The sequence below is a fragment of the Ambystoma mexicanum genome, chromosome 2p (genome assembly GCF_040938575.1).
Source record: "Ambystoma mexicanum isolate Mex_15411 chromosome 2p, UKY_AmexF1_1, whole genome shotgun sequence".
Lineage (NCBI taxonomy): Eukaryota > Metazoa > Chordata > Amphibia > Caudata > Ambystomatidae > Ambystoma > Ambystoma mexicanum.
The window spans coordinates 958467203-958491629 of NC_090923.1; the positions used below are offsets into that span (position 1 = coordinate 958467203).

A 24427-nucleotide genomic window follows, 5' to 3' on the forward strand; every position below is an offset into this window, starting at 1 on the left:
GAGAAAAACAGACAAGGAATCTAAATTCACGATGGTGGCTTGACCGCAATCCTGAAGATCACAATAACTATTTGATGTAACACAAGCTGCTTATCTTCGACACCAAAAACACATTCCACTGGCCTCTGTCAGACTCAGAACCTCATGAAAGAAGTATTTCAGATTTGTAGAGTAAGACAGCCAAACTAACATCTACTAACACTAATTATTGGGCCTTTCCACCACTCTTGATTTATTAGAAGAGGGAAGATCTGTCCCTTTCTACTGAACAATGTGCATATTCTTATAAATTCAGGGAGTGGCCTTTAAAAAGCACTGCACTGCCATATGCAAACTGCTTCAAGTTCTATAACTATCCTATCTGATTTTGTCCCACGGCTGCAGAAAAGACATTTTCATAGACAAGAAGCAGTTTACGTTTGGGTTTCCCCAACACTATCTACCCAGAAAAGTTACTCAAACAAATCCTTGAGATTATATATTCTAGGTTTACAATACTTAGAGAATTTGTGTTTGTATTGAGCCTGATCAAAATGCCAGTGGTGACATCACTTTTGAAGAAGGGCCTATTGTACATTAACGAACAAAGCCTTTTTCTGACCTATTTCCTACCTCCTTGCTGTGGCCAAACTGCTGAATTAATTTCAACAGTTTATCAATGACAAGCATAGGGTATAGATCTAGGAAAGCAACATAAGTGGTACAGATTGCAATGACTGAAGAACTCTCCCAGACATACCAGGGGTGTTGGATGTCATTCTATTTCACCCGTTGGCAGCACTGGGCAACTGCTCTGGTCGACCATTTTGTATAATCCAGGTTCAGAAGTACATGCTTAAAACGGGAGGCCTCTTTGACGGCTCATTCACAATGCATTGCTATTGCATTCACTTCCAAGAAACTCTTTTTCACAATGTCTCACCAGGCTCCCCAATGTGCCCTACAGTTTTTAGCATCTATACAAGACCTATGATGAAAAAGGTATTTAACTTTGGTAATGTTTCTTCATAAGGTTTAGCTCCTTCTTCCACAGATTACTCTTTTTAAAAATATCCTCCAGGTACCAGACTAACTTCAGAAATGTTTTCAGCCACAAGGAGGCTTGTTGCGACTCCACTGGGTGGTAAATATGGAGCTGGCTTTGACCCACAAAATAAGTTCCTTTTTCCCCACAGTTGTTCGTGATATCATCCCCACAGATTACAAAGTGGTAAACTACTTTTATGGTCGATTTCATCAAGGATTTTTCTTTTTTTTTTAATGGTTGGTCCCTGCAGATCCTCTACCCTGTAGCATTTGAAGTTGTGCAGAGGCAAAATGTAGACATTTTCACCAGGGCCCTTGCCTCTTCAGGTTCCATGATGGGGCATGGCCCACTGCACCTTCTAAGGCCACCATATGCACAGTCCTGGACAAGAACATCAGAGGAATTAATAAAAAAAATTACACAACATGGCCATTCCTGGCCTGTCACCCAAACACAGAACAGTAATAAGGTAGTTTCCCTGCTACTAAATTTCACCACAACTGGAGACACCATTTTGAGAGCTCCCAGGAAGAAAAGGGCTTCCTCTGATCCTTCCTGAACATCCCATGCAGCCCGCCACCTAGTACCAAGACAACTCTCTTATAACCAGCTCAGGATGACCACAGGGAACCTTAGTAATAGCCCCACCTCTGGGAGCCCAAAAACATCCCCAAAGAGCCACAAATATTTAAGAGCTGCATCTCCTGCATAAGGCTGCCTGGGGGAAAATGGTCAGAGCATCAAAGAACACAAGAAAAAAAATATAGAAGACCTCAAAAGTGAACTTTCTACTTTGCAACTTCAAAGACTATTTTCACATTTTGTTTACAGCTTGCGGTTACCATACCTGTGAGCGCTTGCCTATTATGTTCCCACTGCAAGCATTAAACCCTGCGAGAACATTCTTCCCATCAGAATAAACACCGACTTTGAGACACACCAATCCCAGTAAGTAAAACTTGTTGCCCCGAAGCCCAAGCTGATCCTCAACTCAACCGATGACCCTAATTTGGCTGAGTCATGATGTACAGTTATTAAATTGCCTCAGTGTTCGAAATGATACAAAGTGTTACACTGTATTGTTAATTCCCCTGTTGCACTTCTAGGGGTTCAGACTTGGGTGCTTTATCACGTTTACTAATAGTAAAGTCAGGAGGACTTGTAGTAAGTCATTTTCACACCCCAAACATGGCCAAAGGTAAATCCTCTCAACAACGTCTGATGCAGGCTCCTAGAAACCCAGCTAGGTTCAAAGTTTCTTGATCTCCTTCTGTTTCACATTACAAATACTATCCACGGGAAAGCATACTTTTGAAACTCCAGTTGGAGAAATTACCTTACCGTAATGTTCTTTCTATGGATTCTTCTCCGGTAGAATCCTCATCTCATAAATATTCCCTCCAGCTTCGCTGCTTTGGCACATTTTCGACAGTGGGTGTAGTGGACTTCGACCCAGCCGTCGACCATCGATCCGTCTTGCTCGGCGTCTGGTCGTCGGCTCTGCACATGACGTCAGGTGTTGTATATGTAGCGCGTCACTACACCCCAATCTCAGTTCCCCCCTTTTTTCCAAAGCACCACACACTGCATATGAAACAGAGAGAACAAGCAGACTAATGAGCGCTTTCTTAAAATTAGTAATTAATTAAAGCCCTCCGAAGGAGAGACAATTGAAGAAGAAACACTAGTAGTAGTGTCAGAATTATTTTTTATTTAAGGACAGAAAAATGGGACACAGAGGACCATCTCCAAGTCATCGTTATTTGAAATAGAAAGATGTGCACCATCCACCGACTTTCTCAGCGGGGACAGATGGGAGGGGAGATGGGGAATCTGCAAAAGAAGAACCCATAGAAAGAACATTACGGTAAGGTAATTTCTCCTTCAATGGATTGCTTTTTTCCCCCCAGATTCCTCATCTTATAGACTCCCAAAGCAGTAATGAAGGAGGCGGGCAGAAAGTCAAACTAAGATTCTGCAGAACTGCTCTGCCAAAATGTACACCGGAAATGCGAGCCACATCCAGGCTATAGTGCTTTGCGATGGTATGCAAAGACGACCAAGTTGCAGCGCGACAAATCTTCTGGACATTGACTCCCCTCTGCAACGCGGTGGATGCAGAGACCCCCACTGTGGAATGGGCCCCGATGCCTGCTAGCGGTCTGGTAACACTCTTCTATGCAGAGGATATCCAACAGGATAAAGTCTGCTTTATGGGTAAACCCTTGCGGGAAAAGGAAAAAGCCACAAAGAGCTTGTCAGCTCTCCTAAAATCAGCTGTTCTGGCAACATACTAACTCTGTGTCCTCTTAGAGTCAAGCTGATGGAATCGCTCCTCCTATTTAGAAGGGTAACTAGGAGGATAGACGACCGGAAGGTTGATGGATTTTGACAAATTAAATTCTGAAACGACCTTCGCTAGGAAACCAGGCATTACCCTGAGTGAAACTTTTTCTCTGAAAAAGTGCAAGAAGGATGGCCTACAGCACATGGCCTGTAGTTCACTCACTTGCCTAGCAGATGTGATGGCCACCAATAAGGCTGTTTTCAATGAGAGAAGCCGCAATGAGCAAGAGTGCATGGGTTCAAAAGGAGCCGCCATCACAAATGTAAGGACCAGATTAAGATCCGAATCTGAGACAACAAAGGGAGTTGGTGGAAATTTACAAGGCCTTTCAAGAATTGAGCCATTACCGGGAGCGTGAAAAATTAACCTTGATCCGGGGATCTTTTAAACACAGATGAGGTTGCCAAATAACCTTTGACTGTAGTAACCTGAAGGCCTGCAGAGGCCAGTGAGAGTAGAAACTCCATCACTGCAGCAGTGGGGCAAGAGATGGGGTCAATCTTGAGTTTCCCTGCACCACGCCGCAAATCTTCTCCATTTGCACACATATAAAGATCTTGTAGATGGTCTGCGTGCAGCCAGTAACACCTCAAGTACTTTCTCAGAGAGGTTCCCATCATCATACTCATCCTCTCAAGAGGCACGCATGTAGGTTGAGAGAATACGGGGTCAGATGGAGTATACGGCCTTCCCAATGGGATAGGAGACAGATCCAAGAGGTTGGAGTACCATGTTCTCCTCACCCAGTCCGGACCGATCAAGATCATGGTTGCTCAAAACCTCTTCAATCTCAGGAGAAATCATGGAATGACGGAAATTGGAGGTAACACGTATATGAGAGGGACAGTCCAATCCGCCAGAAACGTGTCGCCCAGTGCAACATTCGCTGGGAATTGCTTCGAGCAGAAGGGTTCGCATTTCCTGTTGTACTCTGTTGCAAACGGATTCACTGCTGGGGTACCCCAGAGAGAGAAGACCTCCTCCAGGACTTCATAGCACACTTCCCACTTGTGTGAGACTGTGCTCTGCCTGCTCAGAGCATCCGCCAAGTTGTTCTCTGCACCAGCCAGATGAACTGCCGAAACCGAGATCTTGTTCTCCAACAACCAGAATCAAAGCATCATCACCTCCGTGTAGAGGGGTGGGAGAGCATTCCACCTTACTTGTTCAGGTAGTGCATCGCCACTGTGTTGTCCGTCAGAAGGAGGACATGTTTCCCCGCAGAGACGGGCAAATGCTTTCAGGGCTAGCCTGATAGCACGTAATTGTAGCCTATTGATGTGCCACCTGGCTTCTATTGCTGACCAGAGGCAGCTCACCTGCAAATCTGTGCAGTGGCCACCCCAACCCTTCAAGGACGCATCGTGATGACTCGGGTCTGAGGCCAAGGAGGCCAGAAGGGTTCCCCCGCCAAAAGACTGCTGCGGTCTGCCAACCAGAACAGATTGTTGACCACCGAAGCAGACACTTTGAGGAGATCTGAAAGAGTTCAGAAGTACTGAGACCACTGATCTCTCAGTGACCATTGCAGGGATCTCATGCGGAGCTACGCCTCTGGCACCAGAAAAATGCAGGAAGCCATGAGGCCTAGAAGGCGGAGGAAGTGTCAGGAAGTCTCAGGTGGTAGGGAGAAGCATGCAGCGCCAAATGGTTACAGACTTTGGGAAACATATGTATAATGTCAAACTGAGGTTAAAACCTCTTTATTTCAGGACTTTGCTTTGTGTCCTATGTAGGCAGAAAGCTGGGTTGAGGCAGACAAGCCTACCAGCCCCTAAATACACTGGAAGAAGGAAAAGGACTTCAACTCCCAGCAGCCTCACGGGTCCCAGAGCCTTTGGGAAGCTGAAGGACACGCCCAGCTGAGCGTGCATGCGCATCGCGAGCACAGGGAACTCTGCTTGCGTGTCATGATCTCTGCTTCCAAAAGGTCAGGGTTTTCCCAACTCCCTTGGAAGCAGATCCATAACCCAGGTTCCGAGTGCCAACCAATCCCAATTGGGACCTTGTGGTCCCAGTACTGGCGCCAGTGGCACCAGGCTCATAAATATGCCCAGTCCCAGCGCTGGAAGCACCGGGCTCATAATGCTTGGGTGGACTTACCTGCAGCAGACCATGCTGCTTACTTGCCTGCCAGTTGAGCCTCTGATCCTCTTCTGTTTGGAACTACTTTTCCTGTTGGGTGGGGCAGGAGCCACTCCCTAGATTCAGAACACTGGAACTCTTCTGGAAAGCAGGAACTCTTTTCTTACCTAGGCGTGGCTGTGGAAGGAGACGCCTAAGCACTACAGGAGGCTATTTAAACCACACCCGATGGATGAATCTTGCTTTGCGTTATTCTGCATCCTCTGCAGCAGAACGCTCATCGTGTCTTCTGCATCTGATCCTGGGCCTAAGGAAAAAGGCTTACCATCCTGAATCCAGTCTTCAGCAACACCTATAAAGACAAGAAAGAACAGGTTAGCATTACGGTCTTCAGTGACAGCTCTTCACTTACCTGGTCCATCGGCTGTCACCAACGCCTCGCGCTGCATTCCGGCATCTGAAAGACAAAGGCTTACCAACTCTTCGGCGCTGCATCCCGCATCTGAAAGACAAAACAAGGTGCGTCTAAAGACATTGGGGAACTTTAATACTCACGTGCCATTACTCCTTTCCACATCTAACCCAGTGGGTATTCCGGCACCCTGTAGCCGCTCCGAACTTGTACCTGCAAAATAAAAAGACAGTTAGAGCGCATCGTGAAGCAGGCAACAAGCGCTTACTTACGTGCTTCCAGGCGCTTCTATTCATCACACGGGCTCCATCTTCAACTCACGTCATCCGCCATCGCCGGAACCTTGCAAAACAAGAAACATCATTACTAAAGACTTTAAAGACATTAGAATTACTCGAAACTTACCGTTCGTGCAGTAAACGACGGACAGCAGTCCTCTGAAGTCAAGAGGCCTGCTCCCCTTATGCAGTGAAGAAACTGGTTACAGCACCCTGCCCCGAGGCAGATGGAGAGCACGGCGTTCACTTACCTAAGGTGAGAGCGTTAACCTTTGGGGTTCTACAGGAGAAGAGAAAGGGAAGAAGAGAGACATTCAATAACCCAGTTCCTTAATCCCATATTTTCTATCTGCAGACATCTTACCCTTCGAGTCAGACATACAGTGCACAGAGGTCCAGCCCAAAGAGCCAGCCGTGTGTTACACATCACCTTTGAAGATATGGTATACGCCCAGTCAAGACCGGCGCCTCTACGGGAATCAGGTGAGCGTTACAGAACGCAAAGACTACCACAAAACTCCCGTCCAGGCGCTATGGAAACCTCGGATACCGACCAGCTAGCCCAGTTACTTGGGGAACTAAGGGCAGAAGTGCATGCAGCCCGTCAGGAAACGAACGCTCTAAGAAGGGAACTGATTATTTCCAAGGAGCGAACAGATGATCTCGCTAGACAATTGCTACAGTCACAAGCCGGACAGACCCCGTTACCCGCATCTGGGGGAAATCTTCCTTCTACATCCTCTATGAATCCAGTGCAGATCAACCTACCTGGGAATGTACCTCTGGCTCCGCCCGAACGATTTTCTGGTGACCCAAAGAGGTTTGCAGTATTTATCAATCAGTGCCGGTTGCATTTCTTATGCCAGCCAGCAGCCTTTCCAACTGATCAAGCTAAAGTAGCTTTCGTGCTTTCGTACCTTAGTGGCAATGCGGCAGACTGGTCGATCCCTCTAGTAAATCAAGATGATCCGGTCCTCCATGATTTTCAAGCTTTTCAGCTCAGTATGGAAAAACTGTTCGCAAGACATTCACAGGGGCAGGCCTTGGACAATGAGCTTCTTTCGTTGCGACAAGGTAATCAAGACCTTTTGGCTTATATTGCGTCTTTCAACAGACTGATAGTGGAAACTCAATGGCCTGAGGACAAAAGGATTACGCTGTTTTATAGAGGTCTACGTGGAGAGCTCAAAGATGTGTTAGCCCAAGTAGTGAATCCCCCACAAGATTGTTCGGACTATATAGACTTAGTCGTTCAAATAGATCACAGACTGCAGAACAGGAAGGCCGATCGTTCCAAGTTTGATGCTCGAGTATTTTCCAAACCGCCAACTCCTTCCAAAGGAGTAGACTCCGGGGAACCCATGCAAATAGGGGGTCTGAAAGGTCCTCTAACACAAAAGGAGCGGGAAAGGAGAAAACAGTTGCAATTATGCCTCTATTGCGGAAACTCAGGGCACTTTCTTCGAGACTGTCCGGTGAAACCTGCCAAGAAGGCAGTAGGAGCTGCAGTTACCAAAGTTACAAACTCTGAGCAGGGAAACGACCTTGCCCGACAAGAATAGAGGTCCTCTTGCCGAGCGTGAAAACCAGTTCCGTGACCTCGCATTTCGTGATACCTACGGTCCTCATTAGCCCTGATAATCCGGATCGATTACATGCAATTGAAGCTTACGTCGACAGCGGTGCCATCGGCAATTATGTGGATCATGAAATGGTTTTGAGGATGAATCTAACTCTTTGTCCCAAGGCTGTAAAGGACGTCATTACTACGGTGGATGGTACGGAGATAGCCTCCGGGCCAGTAACGCATACCACTCAAGAGGTGACGCTAGTAAGTCAAGATGGACACCATGAGAAGATCGTGTTCGATGTGATCAAGGCCCCTCAGTTCCAGATTATTCTAGGAATACCTTGGTTAGAGAAACACAATCCTCTGATCGATTGGCGAGCAAGAACGGTCCAGTTTCCAGAATGTGTCTCTACTTGTCACCCTCCACCTGGTGTTGCACTGGCAGCAATTTCTTCAGAGACTCCCCAGTTACCTCCCGAATACCTAGAATACCAAGATGTTTTCCGGAAGGATCAGGCTAACTCTCTACCTCCTCATAGGTCTTATGACTGCCAGATAGACCTGATACCCTGATCTACTCCTCCTTGTAGTAGAATTTATGCCCTCACCGAGCCTGAGAACCTTCACCTTCGACAATACCTGGCAAATGGGTTTATTCGTCCTTCCAAGTCCCCTGCTTCTTCAGCTTTGTTCTTCGTTCCAAAAAAGGAAGGAGACCTTAGAACTTGTATAGATTATCGCTCCCTGAACCAGATCACCGTTAAGAATAGATATCCGTTACCTTTGATCCCTGAACTCCTGGACCAAGTCAGAAAAGCATGCATATATACAAAGCTGGATCTTAGAGGAGCTTACCACTTGGTACGAGTAAAAGAGGGCGATGAATGGAAGACGGCCTTCCGCACCAAGTATGGGCTATTTGAATATCAGGTCATGCCCTTCGGACTTTGCAATGCCCCGGCCGCCTTTCAATATTTTATGAACGATGTCCTCAGAGAGCTCATAGATGTGTGTGTTGTTGTTTACATTGACGACATCCTCGTTTATTCTTCATCGGAATCTGAACATCGGAAACACGTGAAAATCGTCCTCGAAAGATTGCGTCAACACAAACTTTTCGCTAAGTTGGAAAAATGTGTTTTCAACGTGACTGAAGTTGAATTCTTGGGATTCATATTATCACCTGGCGGAGTGCGTATGGATTCAAAGAAGGTCGATGCAGTTCTCAAATGGCCATCACCATCCTCCGTAAAAGGTGTGCAAAGCATGTTAGGCTTCGCTAACTTTTACCGCAGGTTTATCCCCGAATTCTCTCGAATAGTCCAGCCCATCACTGCCTTGTTAAAGAAAAACAAACGTTTTGAATGGTTTACCGAGGCGGAACAAGCTTTCCAGGATTTGAAGACCTAATTTATCTCTGCACCAATCTTAAAACACCCTCGCCCCGAACTCCCCTACATCGTGGAAACTGATGCTTCAAGCCTTGCCATGGGGGCAGTTCTATCACAAAAGGACCCGGTAACCAATCAGTTGCATCCCGTGGCATTTTGGTCCCGCAAATTCTCGCCTCCTGAAATCAATTACACGATTACTGACAAGGAACTTCTGGCTATCAAGTCTGCCTTTAAGGCTTGGCGGCATTATCTGCTGGGGGCCCGACACACCGTTACTGTGATTATGGATCACCGAAACCTGCAATATTTGATAACCGCAAAAGCCCAATCCTCTAGACAACTCCGTTGGGCATTATTCTTTGCCGAGTTTGACTTCATAATTACCTATCGACCTGGTACAAAAAACGGTAAAGCTGATGCCCTTTCTCGGATGGGAGTGGAAGAACACTTGATCAACCCTAAACCTGTACCAATCATTCCCGAAAAAAGAATTCTGGGTGTAATCGCCACAGAATCCATAGAGGAAGTTAAGGATAAAGCCAGGCAACTTGTAACTCCAGCAGACATACAGAATTGGCATCTGCAGGGAAAGGACTTTGCGGTAAAGGACAACTTATTGTATTTCCAAGAACGATTATACCTACCCAGCACAGATTTACAGAAAAAAGTAATCTCTTGTTATCACGATTCTTTAATGGAAGGACATCCCGGTATGGCCAAGACCTCAGAAAAGATCAAGCGCTACTTCTGGTGGCCGTCTTGGAAAAAAGATATCAGAGACTTTATGATGTCCTGTGGAGTATGCGCCCAAAACAAGAGTCAAAAGGAAAGACCAGCAGGCCTCTTACGCCCTATTGACATCCCACCTCGCCCTTGGCATACGCTTTCTATGGACTTCATCACCGATCTACCTCCATGCTCCGGATACAATACGATTCTAGTAATCGTGGACTTATTCTCCAAGATGGCGCATTTCATTCCGCTCAAAGGCTTGCCAACAGCAGCAACTCTGGCCCGAGAATTTCTCGAAAACATCGTCCGACTGCACGGTTTTCCTTCGGTTCTAATTTCGGATCGAGGTAGTCAATTTATTTCTCATTTTTGGCGAAGTTGCTGTCGGTCGGCTCAAATTGATGTGAGACTATCGACCAGTCACCACCCTCAGACCGACGGACAAACCGAGAGGACCAATCAAACTCTGGAACAGTATTTACGCTGCATGCTGCAACAAACTGAAAAAACTTGGAAAGACATCCTTTGGATAGCCGAATATGCCTACAATAACTCTGTCCATTCGGGAACTGGGAAAACCCCGTTTTTTCTTTTGTACGGCAGTCACCCTCGAACCTCGGAGTTGGATCCCCTCCAAGATCTTGAAACACCAGCAGTAGACTACCTGCATTCTACAATCACCCAAGCCTTTAAGGAAGCTGTTTCTCACCTTCAAAGGGCTAAAGAACAATAAAAGAAAAGAGCAGATCAACATCGGAAGGAAGCCCCCCAATATCAAGTAGGGGATCAAGTCTGGTTATCCACCAAATATCTACCTCTAAAAGGGCCACGCACATTCAACCCAAGATACCTTGGTCCCTATTCCATCACTACCATAGTAAACCCAGTAGCGGTCAAGTTGGACTTGCCCCCGCACATGAAGATACATCCGGTCTTCCACGTCTCTCTATTAAAACCCGTGCAACCTCAAACCCGACTAACTAAATCTCCAAAACCTATCCTAGTTGTTGGAGAACTCGAGTTTGAAGTCAAAAGCATTCTGGACTCCAAGATCTCCAAATCTAAACTATTTTACCTAATTGACTGGAAAGGCTACGGCCCCCAAGAGAGATCCTGGGAACCTGCTGAATATGTCCACGCTCCTCGCCTAATCAAAAGATTTCACCGAACATTTCCTGACAAGCCAAAACCCCCGGAGAAGCCCGGTTTGGGAGGGGCCTTGAGGGGGGGTACTGTCATGATCTCTGCTTCCAAAAGGTCAGGGTTTTCCCAACTCCCTTGGAAGCAGATCCATAACCCAGGTTCCGAGTGCCAACCAGTCCCAATTGGGACCTTTTGGACCCAGTCCTGGCGCCAGTGGCACCAGGCTCATAAATATGCCCAGTCCCAGCGCTGGAAGCACCGGGCTCATAATGCTTGGGTGGACTTACCTGCAGCAGACCATGCTGCTTACTTGCCTGCCAGTTGAGCCTCTGATCCTCTTCTGTTTGGAACTACGTTTCCTGTTGGGTGGGGCAGGAGCCACTCCCTAGATTCAGAACACTGGAACTCTTCTGGAAAGCAGGAACTCTTTTCTTACCTAGGCGTGGCTGTGGAAGGAGACACCTAAGCACTACAGGAGGCTATTTAAACCACACCCGATGGATGAATCTTGCTTTGCGTTATTCTGCATCCTCTGCAGCAGAACGCTCATCGTGTCTTCTGCATCTGATCCTGGGCCTAAGGAAAAAGGCTTACCATCCTGAATCCAGTCTTCAGCAACACCTATAAAGACAAGAAAGAACAGGTTAGCATTACGGTCTTCACTTCACTTACCTGGTCCATCGGCTGTCACCAACGCCTCGCGCTGCATTCCGGCATCTGAAAGACAAAGGCTTACCTACTCTTCGGCGCTGCATCCCGCATCTGAAAGACAAAACAAGGTGCGTTTAAAGACATTGGGGAACTTTAATACTCACGTGCCATTACTCCTTTCCACATCTAACCCAGTGGGTATTCCGGCACCCTGCAGCCGCTCCGAACTTGTACCTGCAAAATAAAAAGACAGTTAGAGCGCATCGTGAAGCAGGCAACAAGCGCTTACTTACGTGCTTCCAGGCGCTTCTATTCATCACACAGGCTCCATCTTCAACTCACTTCAGCCGTCATCCGCCATCGCCGGAACCTTGCAAAACAAGAAACATCATTACTAAAGACTTTAAAGACATTAGAATTACTCGAAACTTACCGTTCGTGCAGTAAACGACGGACAGCAGTCCTCTGAAGTCAAGAGGCCTGCTCCCCTTATCCAGTGAAGAAACTGGTTACAGCACCCTGCCCCGAGGCAGATGGAGAGCATGGCGTTCACTTACCTAAGGTGAGAGCGTTAACCTTTGGGGTTCTACAGGAGAAGAGAAAGGGAAGAAGAGAGAGACATTCAATAACCCAGTTCCTTAATCCCATATTTTCTATCTGCAGACATCTTACCCTTCGAGTCAGACATACAGTGCACAGAGGTCCAGCCCAAAGAGCCAGCCGTGTGTTACACATCACCTTTGAAGATATGGTATACGCCCAGTCAAGACCGGCGCCTCTACGGGAATCAGGTGAGCGTTACATTGCGCTACAGAACCCTGGGGAGAGAAGACGTGTCTCGGTGGGCTCCTGCAGGCAGCCATCAGCGGGGCTACACCCCGCCTGCGAACTCTGCATGCCCCGCTCACGACTTCAGATAAGTGTGCAGTTCTCATTTATTTACGTGTTGGCAGCTCGAACACTTGTTGAGTGCCGAGCGAGTGGTTCGGAGCTCCGGCACTGTTAACTCTTGAAGCTGCAAAGCTCTGCAGTTCGTAGTGAAACTAATCAAGTCGCGGCACCGGCACTGTTAACCCTTGCTAATCCTAGGAGTCGGAGCACCGGCACTGTTAACCCTTGCAATAGACAAGTGGGGTATAAGGATGCACAGAAAAATTTAGATAATCATAGACACTTGAGGAGAGAAACAAAGTTTCAGGAAGATGTATATCAGCAATGATTAGAGAACAATGTAATAAAAATTTCAGGTGCAGGCGGGCATACGTCACAAGGCCACTTGGAACAGAGAAAATCGAGCAGAACCAGAGCTGTGATTTGCTACAGAGCAGGCCCAAATGCACTCTTCAGGGAAGAAAATCCCTCTATTAAGGTAAGTAACTCTAATAGTTTTAGCGCCGTATAGGCGAATTTCTGGGTACTGGAGTACCTTGTTGCATTCAAACATTTAGTATTAGAAGGTAAATAGCAATACCTCATTAGTTAACAGACATGACATTTGGAAACTTCAGTAGAAAATGTACATATAAATCAGAGCCTGAATTATAGAGCTAACTCTTGAATTTTTAATTTGTCAAATCCAACGAGTTATTAGAAGTGATAGGATCAAATTTACACAGTGTCCTCTATTAAAGCAGTAGGGAGCACATTAGTTCATGTAGCATACAATGTACAGAAGTTTTATCAAACATAGGAAATGCCTTACAACGACTGGCACTGTGTAAATCAGTCACAAGAATTAATACAGAAAAGTGTCACTTCACACATTCAGAATCAATTTAAAACAGCATAAACTTCCAGTGGAAAAGTCTCTTTTTTTTTGGATGTTAGAAAAAGGAAGATGACCGACGCATTTCGGTTCAAAGAACCATCTTCAGGTTATAAACTTTCACTGTTCCTATTTCACATCAATATTCATAACATGGACCCTGTAGGGTAATAGAGAAAAGGCACTAATCAGTCTAATGTCTTATTTCATAGAGTCTGTTAAAGTGATTGGGAGGATAGAAAACACTAACCTTGCTGATACAGAAGCGAGGCGTCCAGTCAAAAGCCAGCCAACTGGTGGAAAAGCCAGAGGACAGAGCCGAGATGGGACGCGGCCAATAGAGTATCTAAAATAAAGATCATAAAGGTCCCATAAATCAGAAACAGAAACCAGCCTCGCGGGGACAGGCTACTGGTCAATACGGAATAGTGGAAAAAGAGATACTGCATGTAAAGGGACAGATAGCCATGTGCACGGCAGAGCCGCGCCCTGGACAGAGATGTAAGTAAAGAGGATCCAGCATGTCCAGGGAGCTGCAACAGAACCTCACGGACCAACGCACGTCCATCTTTAAAATGGGCCGAATGACGAACCCGCAGTAATGTAGTGGAAAAGTAGCTGCATCAGCTAGGGATGCTAGCAGGAATAAAAAGAAACAGGCGTGCTGTGAAAAACGTACTTCATTGTGCGAGGAACTCCGTGGAGTCTGGCCGCTGCAATGCGCGTCCAGACTGGAGTATGGCGTTATGAGTCGTCCTGGCAACCCCGCGCATGCGCGCGGTTCACCAGGACGACGTCCATCTTGAAGTGGGCAAAGGCGGAGCTGAGTAGCCACGGCAAAGCGGCAAACACTACGAGGGATGAACACTCAAAGGAGATAATCTCCCGAGTCAGACGAACTATGGGAGCACAGCAGGGGAGCATAAACACAGCCTACATGGGACCGCAGAGTGCTCACAAGGTGCAATCAAAGGTATGGCATGTACGCGAGCACGCATGGAGGCACAACCAAAGCTCAAAGGAACTGCGGGGTGCTCCCATGGCGCTAGAGGGAAAATACGGACAGCCACAAAATGGCCACCGTGAGAGTAATGGAATGACAGGCCAGGTAAATAATGGAAAAAAGCAAGAAGATCCTGCAGGCTAACACAGGGACACAGTCCAACGAGGCAAGGGGGGCGGCACAAAAGGTGCAGTGCCAAAGAGACACAACCCGGGGCAAAAATTAATGTGGCTAGAAACGCCACTGGAATGGCAAAAAGACTCTAGGGGCACTATATGAGGTAGGCGAATGGTAAGCAGACGCTCACCCTCTGTGCGATCTGAAGGGCTACAGTCACTGGACAAGAGAAAATTGTAGTGTTGAGTCAGGCAAACTAACGCATGGATTGATTAGAACATACACAAGATAAATAAAAACATTAGTGCCACTAATGTAGAATGAACATGAAAATTAGCAAAGCAATGTACATACTAGATGTGGATGCATTGGACAAAAAAATGTCAACAAGAACATAAGTAAAACATATATGGATCATAAGTAAAATATATATGAATCAACTGGGCTCGAGTCTCTTGGAGTTACACAAAGCACATAAGATCGAACTCAGTGTTCATGCCGCGGGGGCTGAGCGAATCCAAAAGTTCAATCCATAGGATTTCTCGTTGCAACAATTTCCACTGGACATCCCCACCCCTGCTTCCCATTGTCACTTGCTCCAAGATGACACATTTCAGTTGTGCAATGGTGAGACGTGCTTCTTGAAAATGTAGAAAGACTGGGGACCTTAGACTTTTGGTACGGATATTGGATTTATGTTCTGACCACCTTGTTTTCACTTTTCTGGTGGTCATACCCACGTAGTATAAGCCGCAAGGGCATCTCAATGCATAAATTACATTTTGGGTGTCACATGTGCAGGAATGTCTAAGTGAGATAGGTTTGCCAGAGTGAGGGTGTGGTTATACTGTTGCCTTTTATAATATTACTGCAGTGCTGGCAGTTGTAGCATGGAATGGTACCCTTAAACAAATTCTGAGTGCTGGCAGATGAAACTTCCGCTTTGACCAGACTTTTGCGCAATGACTTACTATTCCTGTAGGCGAAGGTTGGAGGTTCTTGAAAAAGTTGCTGCAACTGAGGGTCCATTCCTAGCATTGGCCAATTCTTCTTTATAATCCTCTTGATTTTCATGCTCTGCAGAGAGTAGGTGGTGACGTAAACTAGCGGCTCTCCTGGTTTGGGGGGCTTCAGAGTCAGCAGTGTCTCTCTGTTGACAGAAACAGCCTGTTGCTCGCTACCAGCTTCCACCCTAAGAGAACTGTTGACAGTGTGCCGTTCAGTCAATTCCTACGCTACAGAAGGATAATTTCGGAGAACATTGAATATGAACGCCAATCATTACTACTGGAGTCCAAATTCAGGTCTAGAGGCTACAATCAGACAAGGATAACAGATGTGGCGGAGAAAGTAAGAGGCACTGACAGAGAGACACTGCTGACTCCGAAGCCCCCAAAACCAGGAGAGCCGCTAGTTTACGTCACCACCTACTCTCTGCAGAGCATGAAAATGGGGAATGGGAAAAGCAAAGGCAATAGTAGAGTCAATGAGGCTGAATTGTACACTACTGTAAGGGTCAAGTTGAGGTAAAGCTTGTCCAGGTTCACTAGCAAAAACATATGTATACTTGTGAATGAGTGAATGGGCGCAGTCTCTGCAATCTAATGAAACCCCAGGAGGGGCACCACGTTGAGACCTCTCAAACCTTCCCTATCCCTCCCATTTCCCTTTCCTACCCATTTACCCGGTTTTCCTAATCTCCCCTTCCTATCCAACCAGCGGACCCTAACCCTCTTTCCCCGGTGGGTCAAGGAAGCCTGTGTTGTTAACACCCCAGGCCCCAAGACCCAACGGGGAGGTAGGTGTACGTGCTACCTCCGCGCAGGATCACGGTCGTGACAGGAAGGAATTGGAGCCGTTGAACTGGTGTCATCTGGGACTTCTTTAAGTTTAGGGAGAAGCCCAGCCTGTGCAGCAGTGAACAGGTGTCCTGGAGATGGGACAAGACCTGCTCTACAGACTTCCCTCGGATCAACCAGTCATCCAGGTATGGGAATACATGGACTCTGGATCTCCTTAGGTGGGCTGCAACTACTGCCATGAGCTTGGTGAAGAACCTTGGGGCGGAGGTAAGACCAAAGGGAAGCACCATGACCTGAAAGTGCATAATTCCTATGGTGAACTGTATGATCTTCCTGTGCTTTCGATGTATTGGCACATGGAAATAGGCGTCCTGTAGGTCTATGGACACCAGCCAGTCCTGAAATTCGAGAGCGTGGAGAATTTCTCTCAACCTCAGCATCCTGAATTTGTCTTTCCACAAAAACTTGTTCAAGGCCCTGAGGTCCAGAATGGGACAGAGACCTCCGTTCTTGGGCACCAGGAATTACTGGGAATACCAACCCGATCCTCTCTGTTCGGGATGTACCTCTTCCACTGCACCCTTCAGCAACAGGGCTCTCGGGTCTTCCTGGAGCTCCTGTCCCGGGTGGACTGGAGGTGGGTGTGGTCTGTATGGTGGTTTTCTGAGAACCGGCAGGCAATAAGCCCAATGAATGAGCTGCAATGCCTAGGCATCAGAAGTAATTCCCTGCCATTGCAGCAAGTGCTCCGTCAACCATCCTCCAACCGGTGCGCTTTGAGAGGGGAAACCAAAGCGACTTTGGAGGCTGGGTCGCCCCCGCCGCTGACGCTGCCTGTTGGCCTCTAGAATCCCCACTGCCCCATCCGGAGCGCGAGAAACGCTTCTGCCCTTGCCTGGTTGGTGGAGCTGCATTCTTCTGCCATAAGGTGCATATCTCCTGTAGCCCTGTGCTCTAGAAGTGAAGCTAAAGGCAGGTTTGGCTGGCTGCGCAGCTAGGCCCAAGGATTTGGCAGCGAGTTTAGATTCCTTGAATTTTTACAAGGAATCGTCGGCTTTATGACCGAAAAGAAGATCACCTCAAAGGGCATGTCCAAACGTTTCCATTTGGACGTTGGATGAAAAAACAGAGGTCTTGAAATAGGCGTGTTTCCTTAAGGTTATGGCCGACGCCACACACCGGGCCCACACAGTCAGCGATGTCCAGGCCCGTTCGTAGAGACTGCTTGGCCACTTCCTTCCCATCCTCCACTAGCTGTAGGAAGTCCTCGCGCATCTCTCCTTCTGGAACCACTGGGCAGCATTTTCCACCGCCGTCCATAGGCCGAAGGAGTATTTGGCAAAACTGCTTGCCACACTGATCGTCTTGAGGGCCATGCTCTCTGACGTGAATGCCTTCTTTGCCAACGCATCTACTTTCTCTGTCTTGGGGCAGAGTGGACGTAGATGATGCTGGTCTAGAAGAGACTGTATCAGCTTGCATTACAAGCCCTTCTTCTGCAGAGGGGTGAGAGGAGAGGTATAAAGGGTCTCCCCTAGCCGGCCTGTACTTCCCTGAAATTATGGAATTGACGGGAGGAATGAAACGTGGTGTTTGCCAAATAGTTGTTAGCGGATCGGCAATAGCCGGGTCCAAAGGCATATGCCGATCAGAGGACAGACCTTCCTCAAGAATGTCACTGAGGTCGTAACCTTGAGGGGGTACCACTGTTGAGTGTAAACCCAGTGTGTCAATGACCCATTCCACCAGAGCCCTATACTTGGACACATTGTGGAGATAAGGCTTAGACTGTGAGTCTGGTGACATGTCCAGACCACTGCCGTCTTGGAGACCTTCAGCCAGTTGTTGTAGTCTACTCTGGTCCTCAAAATAGTCGACCCCACCTGAGCCCAAGAACATCGGGTCGACATCTTGGTCCTCGGCGTTGTGATCGCCGAATATACCCATCATGGTCTCGAACAAAATCGGAGTGAGGGTTTGGTGTAAAGACTTTGTTGACAGCCATCGAAGACGATGTTGAGGGCTTGTACTTCCGCGCTGTAACAGTGCAAGTGCGTGTCGACGGAGGTTGAAGCGCTGTAGCATCGACATCCATGGACACCCGGGGATCATCCGACTTCCACACAACATCTTTTGACCTCGAAAGGTTAATCGGCACTGACGTAGCGGGGTCGTGTGCACTGAGTGCTGCTCTTGGCTCCGAATCATGCTACGTGCAGGTGGGGGACGCGCCGTCTGCAGCAAGCCGCTTGTACATTTCAGGCATTGAGGATTTAAAATCCTCCCACTCTTGGCGTGTGGTAAGCCCCGCCAACGGTTTACCTCCTCCCATCAACGACTCTGAGTACTGGCAGAGTCGCCTTTTCTTTTTTTCGGGATGCAGATGAGGACGAGTGGCTCCTGGAGTGAGACCTTTTCTTCTTCTGTCAGTGTTTTTCGGGGGTATGTCCCTCGGTTTTGGCCTCTGAAGACCGAACTGTTGACCACGCCAGAGATTTTGAGGGCGGTCAACACAGAGCGAGCTTAGCAGCTTGGTCGCAAAGTGATTACAGCTGCATCTTGCTGAATGACGGGCACCCGTCAGTCCCATGACCTGTGCCGAGGCAGCAGAGACACAACTCGTGTGGGTCAGTTAGGGACATCTTGGTGTCACAATAGGTACACCGCTTGAAACCCGACACTCATGCGACAGACATCTCACGTCAAGGAATTTCAAAAAAAGTTCAAGTTCTAGCTCCGTGTTCATAAAGCAGCGTGTTAGCATGCGGAAAAAAGGAATGGAGATCGGGGCGTAGTGACGCGCTACTTATGCCTGATGTCATGTCTGGAGCCGACGACTAGACGCCGAACAAGACGGATCAATGGTCGACGGCCGGGTCGAGGTCCACGGCGCCCCCTGTCGAAACCTTTCGGAAGCAGCGAAGCTGGAGGAAATATCTATTAGATGAGGAATCTGCGGGAGAAAAGAAATCCATTGAAATTTACTTATGTGTTTTTCTTTTAGTTCTTCAAGGGTTAAGAAAGGACTCCTTAGCTATGCCACTGATGCTGCAGTATGGATACATTCTTCAGAGTCGAATTTCGAAAACAAGTCCTGCACCATTTCATGACTACCCCTAGATGTCGGGCGATGCACAGCATTTGAATCAAAGCAGATCCACAAGCCTCCAAAATATATATATGTATAAATAAAAGGAACTCCACAAAGTTATGATCGATTTAAAAAGGCTTGGAAAAAAACCCTGTCACCCAAAACGTGAAACAGAATATTCCATTTGCGCCAAATCACACATGCCACCTTGTAACCACCGCTGGTAGTTCACCTCCAGTTCAGAGTAACATCAGAAATGGATTGTGGGTATGCAAATTAGCTCAAGGCTTACATACGAGCTAATTTGCATACCCACAATGCCCTTGCTGATATGGCTCTGAACCGGAGGTGAACTTCCAGCGATAGTTACTAGGTGGCCATGTGCGATATAGGAGAGTGAAAGCGAGGCAAAGGATAGGGAGAGCAAGAGGAGGGGGAGGAAGTGAGACAGAAAAAAGGCCAGACCAGGGCAAAACTCAATACTCAATCCACCAGGGAGAATTGAACAGACTGAGTAACCAACACAAAGGGCGAGGCACCGAGCGAACATGAGAAAGAAAACAAGACCATAAATAGGCAAAGAGAGGCAAAAGGACTAAAAAAAACGACTAATCAGACTAATCCTGCTCCAATGATGGAGAAAAAGAAACAGACCTTCTAAGGTCAGGACTAGGAGGGTCTTCTAACTTAAAGAGGCAGGTAGTCAAATGGACGGTCCTTATAAGGCAAAGAAGAGGCACACGTTAATCTAAAAAAAATCTCTTCTGGCATTAGCCATCAGAAATTCACACATACACCACATAACATCTAACTGGTGAACTAGAAAAAAGCCATAAGGTCTGGAGTGATCTGGAGTAGACGCCAGCACTCATTTCACCAAGTAGGACAAGTATTGTTTTCTTGAGGTACACGTCAGGACTGACGACTATATGAAAAATAACAAGTTGCACCAGGGGATTTCATTTTGGAAATCTTTTTTAAAAATGGGCCGTATTCCCAAAACTACGAAATTGTGAAATCCAAAGCCTGCATCCCAGTTAGAGCTGAAATTCAAACCCTACAGCAGTGTAAGGATGTGCACAAATACATTGTTTTTATAGCAGCAGACTAATGTTGATAGAATTGTATAGCAATGTTTGAGGGATCAACAGCTATTCTGGAAGGCTCATTCCACTCCCAGATATAAGCAGCGGCAGTCTGTTTCCTCTGGAACCTCCACACCAGTTAACACAAGTAAAAAGCTAAGTAAAAGGAATCTAGCGGGTGAAGGAAAACAAATCAATGCGATGGGCTCCCTAAAACACAAGCTTCATTTTTGCTCTCATATCTCTGTCCTCTCGAAGCAATTACAATAAAAACACAAAGGTATTGGGACCACCGACCACTGATGAGTACTGCCAACTTCACAATGAATCAACAAATTAGTGCCCAAACAACATGAGAAACATTTGGAATACATGCAGGGAAGGGGGTTTACCCGTGTCTACAGCACAGCCTCTTCAATTTGAGTTCAGAGCAGTTGAGCTGGGCTAGACCAATGAGGATACCTGCAAAAGTGCCCTGGATGGAGAGAAAAGCAAAAGCAGGATCAAATCCAAAACACACTAATTATTTTATGCATTTAACACATACTAATTTGATTATAATCAGGATTCCAAGTGTGATAAAAGAGGAAACTTTGCATTTCATGACAACACAAAAAAGAGCCATAGGTTTGCTCAATCTGCAAGTACTCAATGAAGACAGTAAAAAGTCCTCTCTTCAGTTATCTAGTGATGCTGCCTAATGATTCTGCTAGATCTATCAAAAAGCCAAAGTTTGAAACCGGAGTTCATTGAGCCCATGGCAATAAGGATCGCCACATACAAGTATTGAATGCATTCATTAAAATATTGCAGAGGAGCTGTAAGGTATGATGTTTCTAGTAAACAAACATGAAGAAAATGTCAGAGTTAATATTGTAGGTGTAATAAAGAAAATCAGGTGAAAGCTGGAGGAGTGGATATGAGGACGCCAAGCGTACACAAACCTAGTCTATTTGTTAAACGGAAATCTATAGGTTGCCGTAAAGGATAAACACTGCGTGACACCAGCACACTTCCAGTGATAGTGCAGGGGTCTTCATCGTCTCTAATGCATTTTCCCCAAAACATAAATGATGTACCAGAGGTAATATTCTTTCTGGTAGAGGGCTACTCCCACAGATTCCTCATCTTAAGAGGTCTCTGGCGGCGTAGCTGGCATCGGACACCTTTTCACCATCTGGTGTCGTTGTGGACCCAGGCATCCTCCTTGTCTGCTGGACCCTTCCTCAACTCGGGAAGTGAAGCAGTACAAATAACACACAGAATGCCCCATGACCTCAGCCCCACCCCTTTTCCCATGTGCTCAGCAGCTGAAGAAAGTATTGCTGCAAAGATATGGATTTCAAATTTAGATTTCTCTGCCTTTAGATCATTTGGTCTTGGTGCTCTCTTACTGTGGGGATAGCAATAAGAATGCGTAAATATAGCCATCCACCAGAAAAAATATTATGCCAGAATAGTAATTTATTCTTCTAATGAATGGCGTCCACCCACTGATTCCACATCTTAAGAAAGACTCCCACAGCAGTATTTGGAAACCATAGGTGAGAAGAGAGCAGAGAGACGTTTCTCAGACCAGGTCATTTTGAAGAACCTTCACATCAGACCAAACAAGCATCCTGGACATTAATAGCAAATCATCTTGTCTTATTTCCCTCAATGTGCAGATGTTGAAACTCAAACCCATCGTAGGTTCAAGTCAATGTAGCCTTTCCTCCATGGCAGCACAATGAACTGTCTCGGTGGCGACAGGTATAACCAACTCCGGAGGAACTGCACCAACATAGAGATCTATGTGTCTTCTTAAAAGCTGAGATGGCTTTGGGATCTGAACAACCACTGAAGAGACTGCATTCAAAGTCGGACTGAAGTACCAGAAAGATGTAGGAAGACATCAGGCCGAGAAGGTGTAAAAAGACTGGGGCTGGCAAGAATTCTGAGTTCTGGAACTGTTGAACATCTGCAGAAAATTCTGTACCCTGTCTTCAAAGGGGGTGGCGGGCAGAACCTTCCTCGAGCAAGAATCCAACAGGGCTCTGATGAAGTGGAGAATCTGAGATGGTTCTTTAAATTGATTGAGAAGCCCAAGCTGTGCAGGAGGTGGCAAGAGCAGTGCAGATAGGAAATTGCTTGTTCCAAACTTATGGCCTTGATGATCCAGTCATCCAGATAATGAAAGAAGTGAATCTTCTTTCTATTGAGCTTGGCCTCCACCCCAGACATCAGATTGAAGACCCGTGGGGTGGAGGTTTGCCCGAAAGCAAGCATGTGAAACTGGTAATAAGCCTCACCAATCACAAACCTCAAGAACTTCCTGAGCTTCCGGTGGATAGGACCATGAAAGTAAGCATCTTGGAGATCCAATGAAACCAACCAGTTTTGTTATCTTTAGGGCCTGTAGAATCTTGACCAACGTTACCATCTTGAACTTGTCCACTCTCCGAAATTTGCCTCAAGTCCAAGATGAGACATAAACTGCAGTCCCTTTTTGGCACCAAAAAAATAGGGAGAATGCCTTCTGAAGGATCATAACCTCCTCCACCAGAATCGCGTCATGGGATGACACCTTACCTGGAGGAGAGTTATCCAAAGGCCTTTGTACAAAATAGGGGCAAAATGAGAAGCAAACACATGAAGAACACAGGATTCCGAAGTATTACTAGTGGGCTCTGTCGAAAGGCACATTGAGTGCCTTTCGACAGGCACCCAAAACCCAAAGTCCTCATCCAAGAATATCTCCCAACAACCGTGGCCGTCCCCAGGACTTTGGCCACATAATCAGCAGTGTCCGGCACATGAGGTGTTTATTGCTTTGAGGGATACACTAACAGCCCTGAAACGACTTTTCCCCATGAAGGCGTCTAACTTTTTGCTTTACCTCTCTGAAGACAGGGAGGGAAATGATGATCCCTTGTTTTCCAGTGTAGCACCATGAACCACCAGGCTCTTATGGGGTGCGGTGCTTAGATAGGTAGACCGCGTTTGACAATGCTGGTTTGTATATTTGCGAAATATTCTATACTGTTAAAACCGAACAGGATATTCGCTGCAAAGTTGTTACTGGGTAGGACAGACAATGGTAGGGCAGTCTCTTTTTGAGGACCTCCATCCTAGAAATCTGTGAGGCCCCAAGGCATCGATGACTGTCTGCATTGTGAACCAGAAGGCTGTGTTCGGATGATTGTAAGAGGAAACCTTGCAATCATCAGGTCCGAGGACATGGCGAGGCGGGTAGCAACTCAATCCCGGCCACAAAATCCTAGAGATCTAGTTCTCTGACAATTGTGTCTCCAGTGGGATTTTAAAGCTGGTAAAGGCTCACGAGGTTTGTCTTATCTATAGGTAGTGAAATAAATCTTCATGTCAGTATATTTCTCGTAGGCCAGAGGGATATTGATGCCGGAGCACTCTGTGTTGAAATTATGTCACCTATGAGATTTCTCTCAACATCTTGCTTTGATGCTGAATGTTGCTCAGAAGTGGAATGGGAGCACCCCAATAAAGGGCCACTCCTAATCCCTTCAAATAAGGCCAAACTAGGCTTTGTTGTAGTTAGATGCATAATTCACTTCTCTGTATTTATTTCTGCATTTTGCAGGGGGATAACTGGTGCACCTAGAGAAGTATTGCATGGATCTGGTGCTATAAGAGCAAACTTTACATTGTAACCGCTTTGCCTCTCTTTTCCAGTGTGGCTGGTAAGGGATGGCCTTGCAATGCCTGCAGCTGCCAGCCAACATTATTCTGATTGGGCAGGCAGAATGAGCATCAGAGTATCCATCCCATTTGCCAAACTTAGCACTACATTTGGCACTGGGAATAGATGGAGGAACCATCAGACCCACACACAAGGAAGAAGAAGCAGTACGTAACAAAATCAAAGACGGAAATAAGGCGATGAGGGAAAAATAGAATCAAGTATCTT

General features: G+C 46.7%; 1 protein-coding gene across 1 annotated transcript in view; it reads right to left on the reverse strand.

Annotated features, from left to right (window-relative positions):
- The window catches only part of ATG2A (autophagy related 2A), a 2105371-nt gene that overhangs the window by 195044 nt on the left and 1885900 nt on the right, over nt 1–24427 (reverse strand). Inside the window, exon 38 of the mRNA XM_069644746.1 lies at nt 20895–20977. Within this exon, the coding sequence (XP_069500847.1) occupies nt 20895–20977 (83 nt within the window). The remainder of the gene's footprint in view (nt 1–20894; nt 20978–24427) is intronic.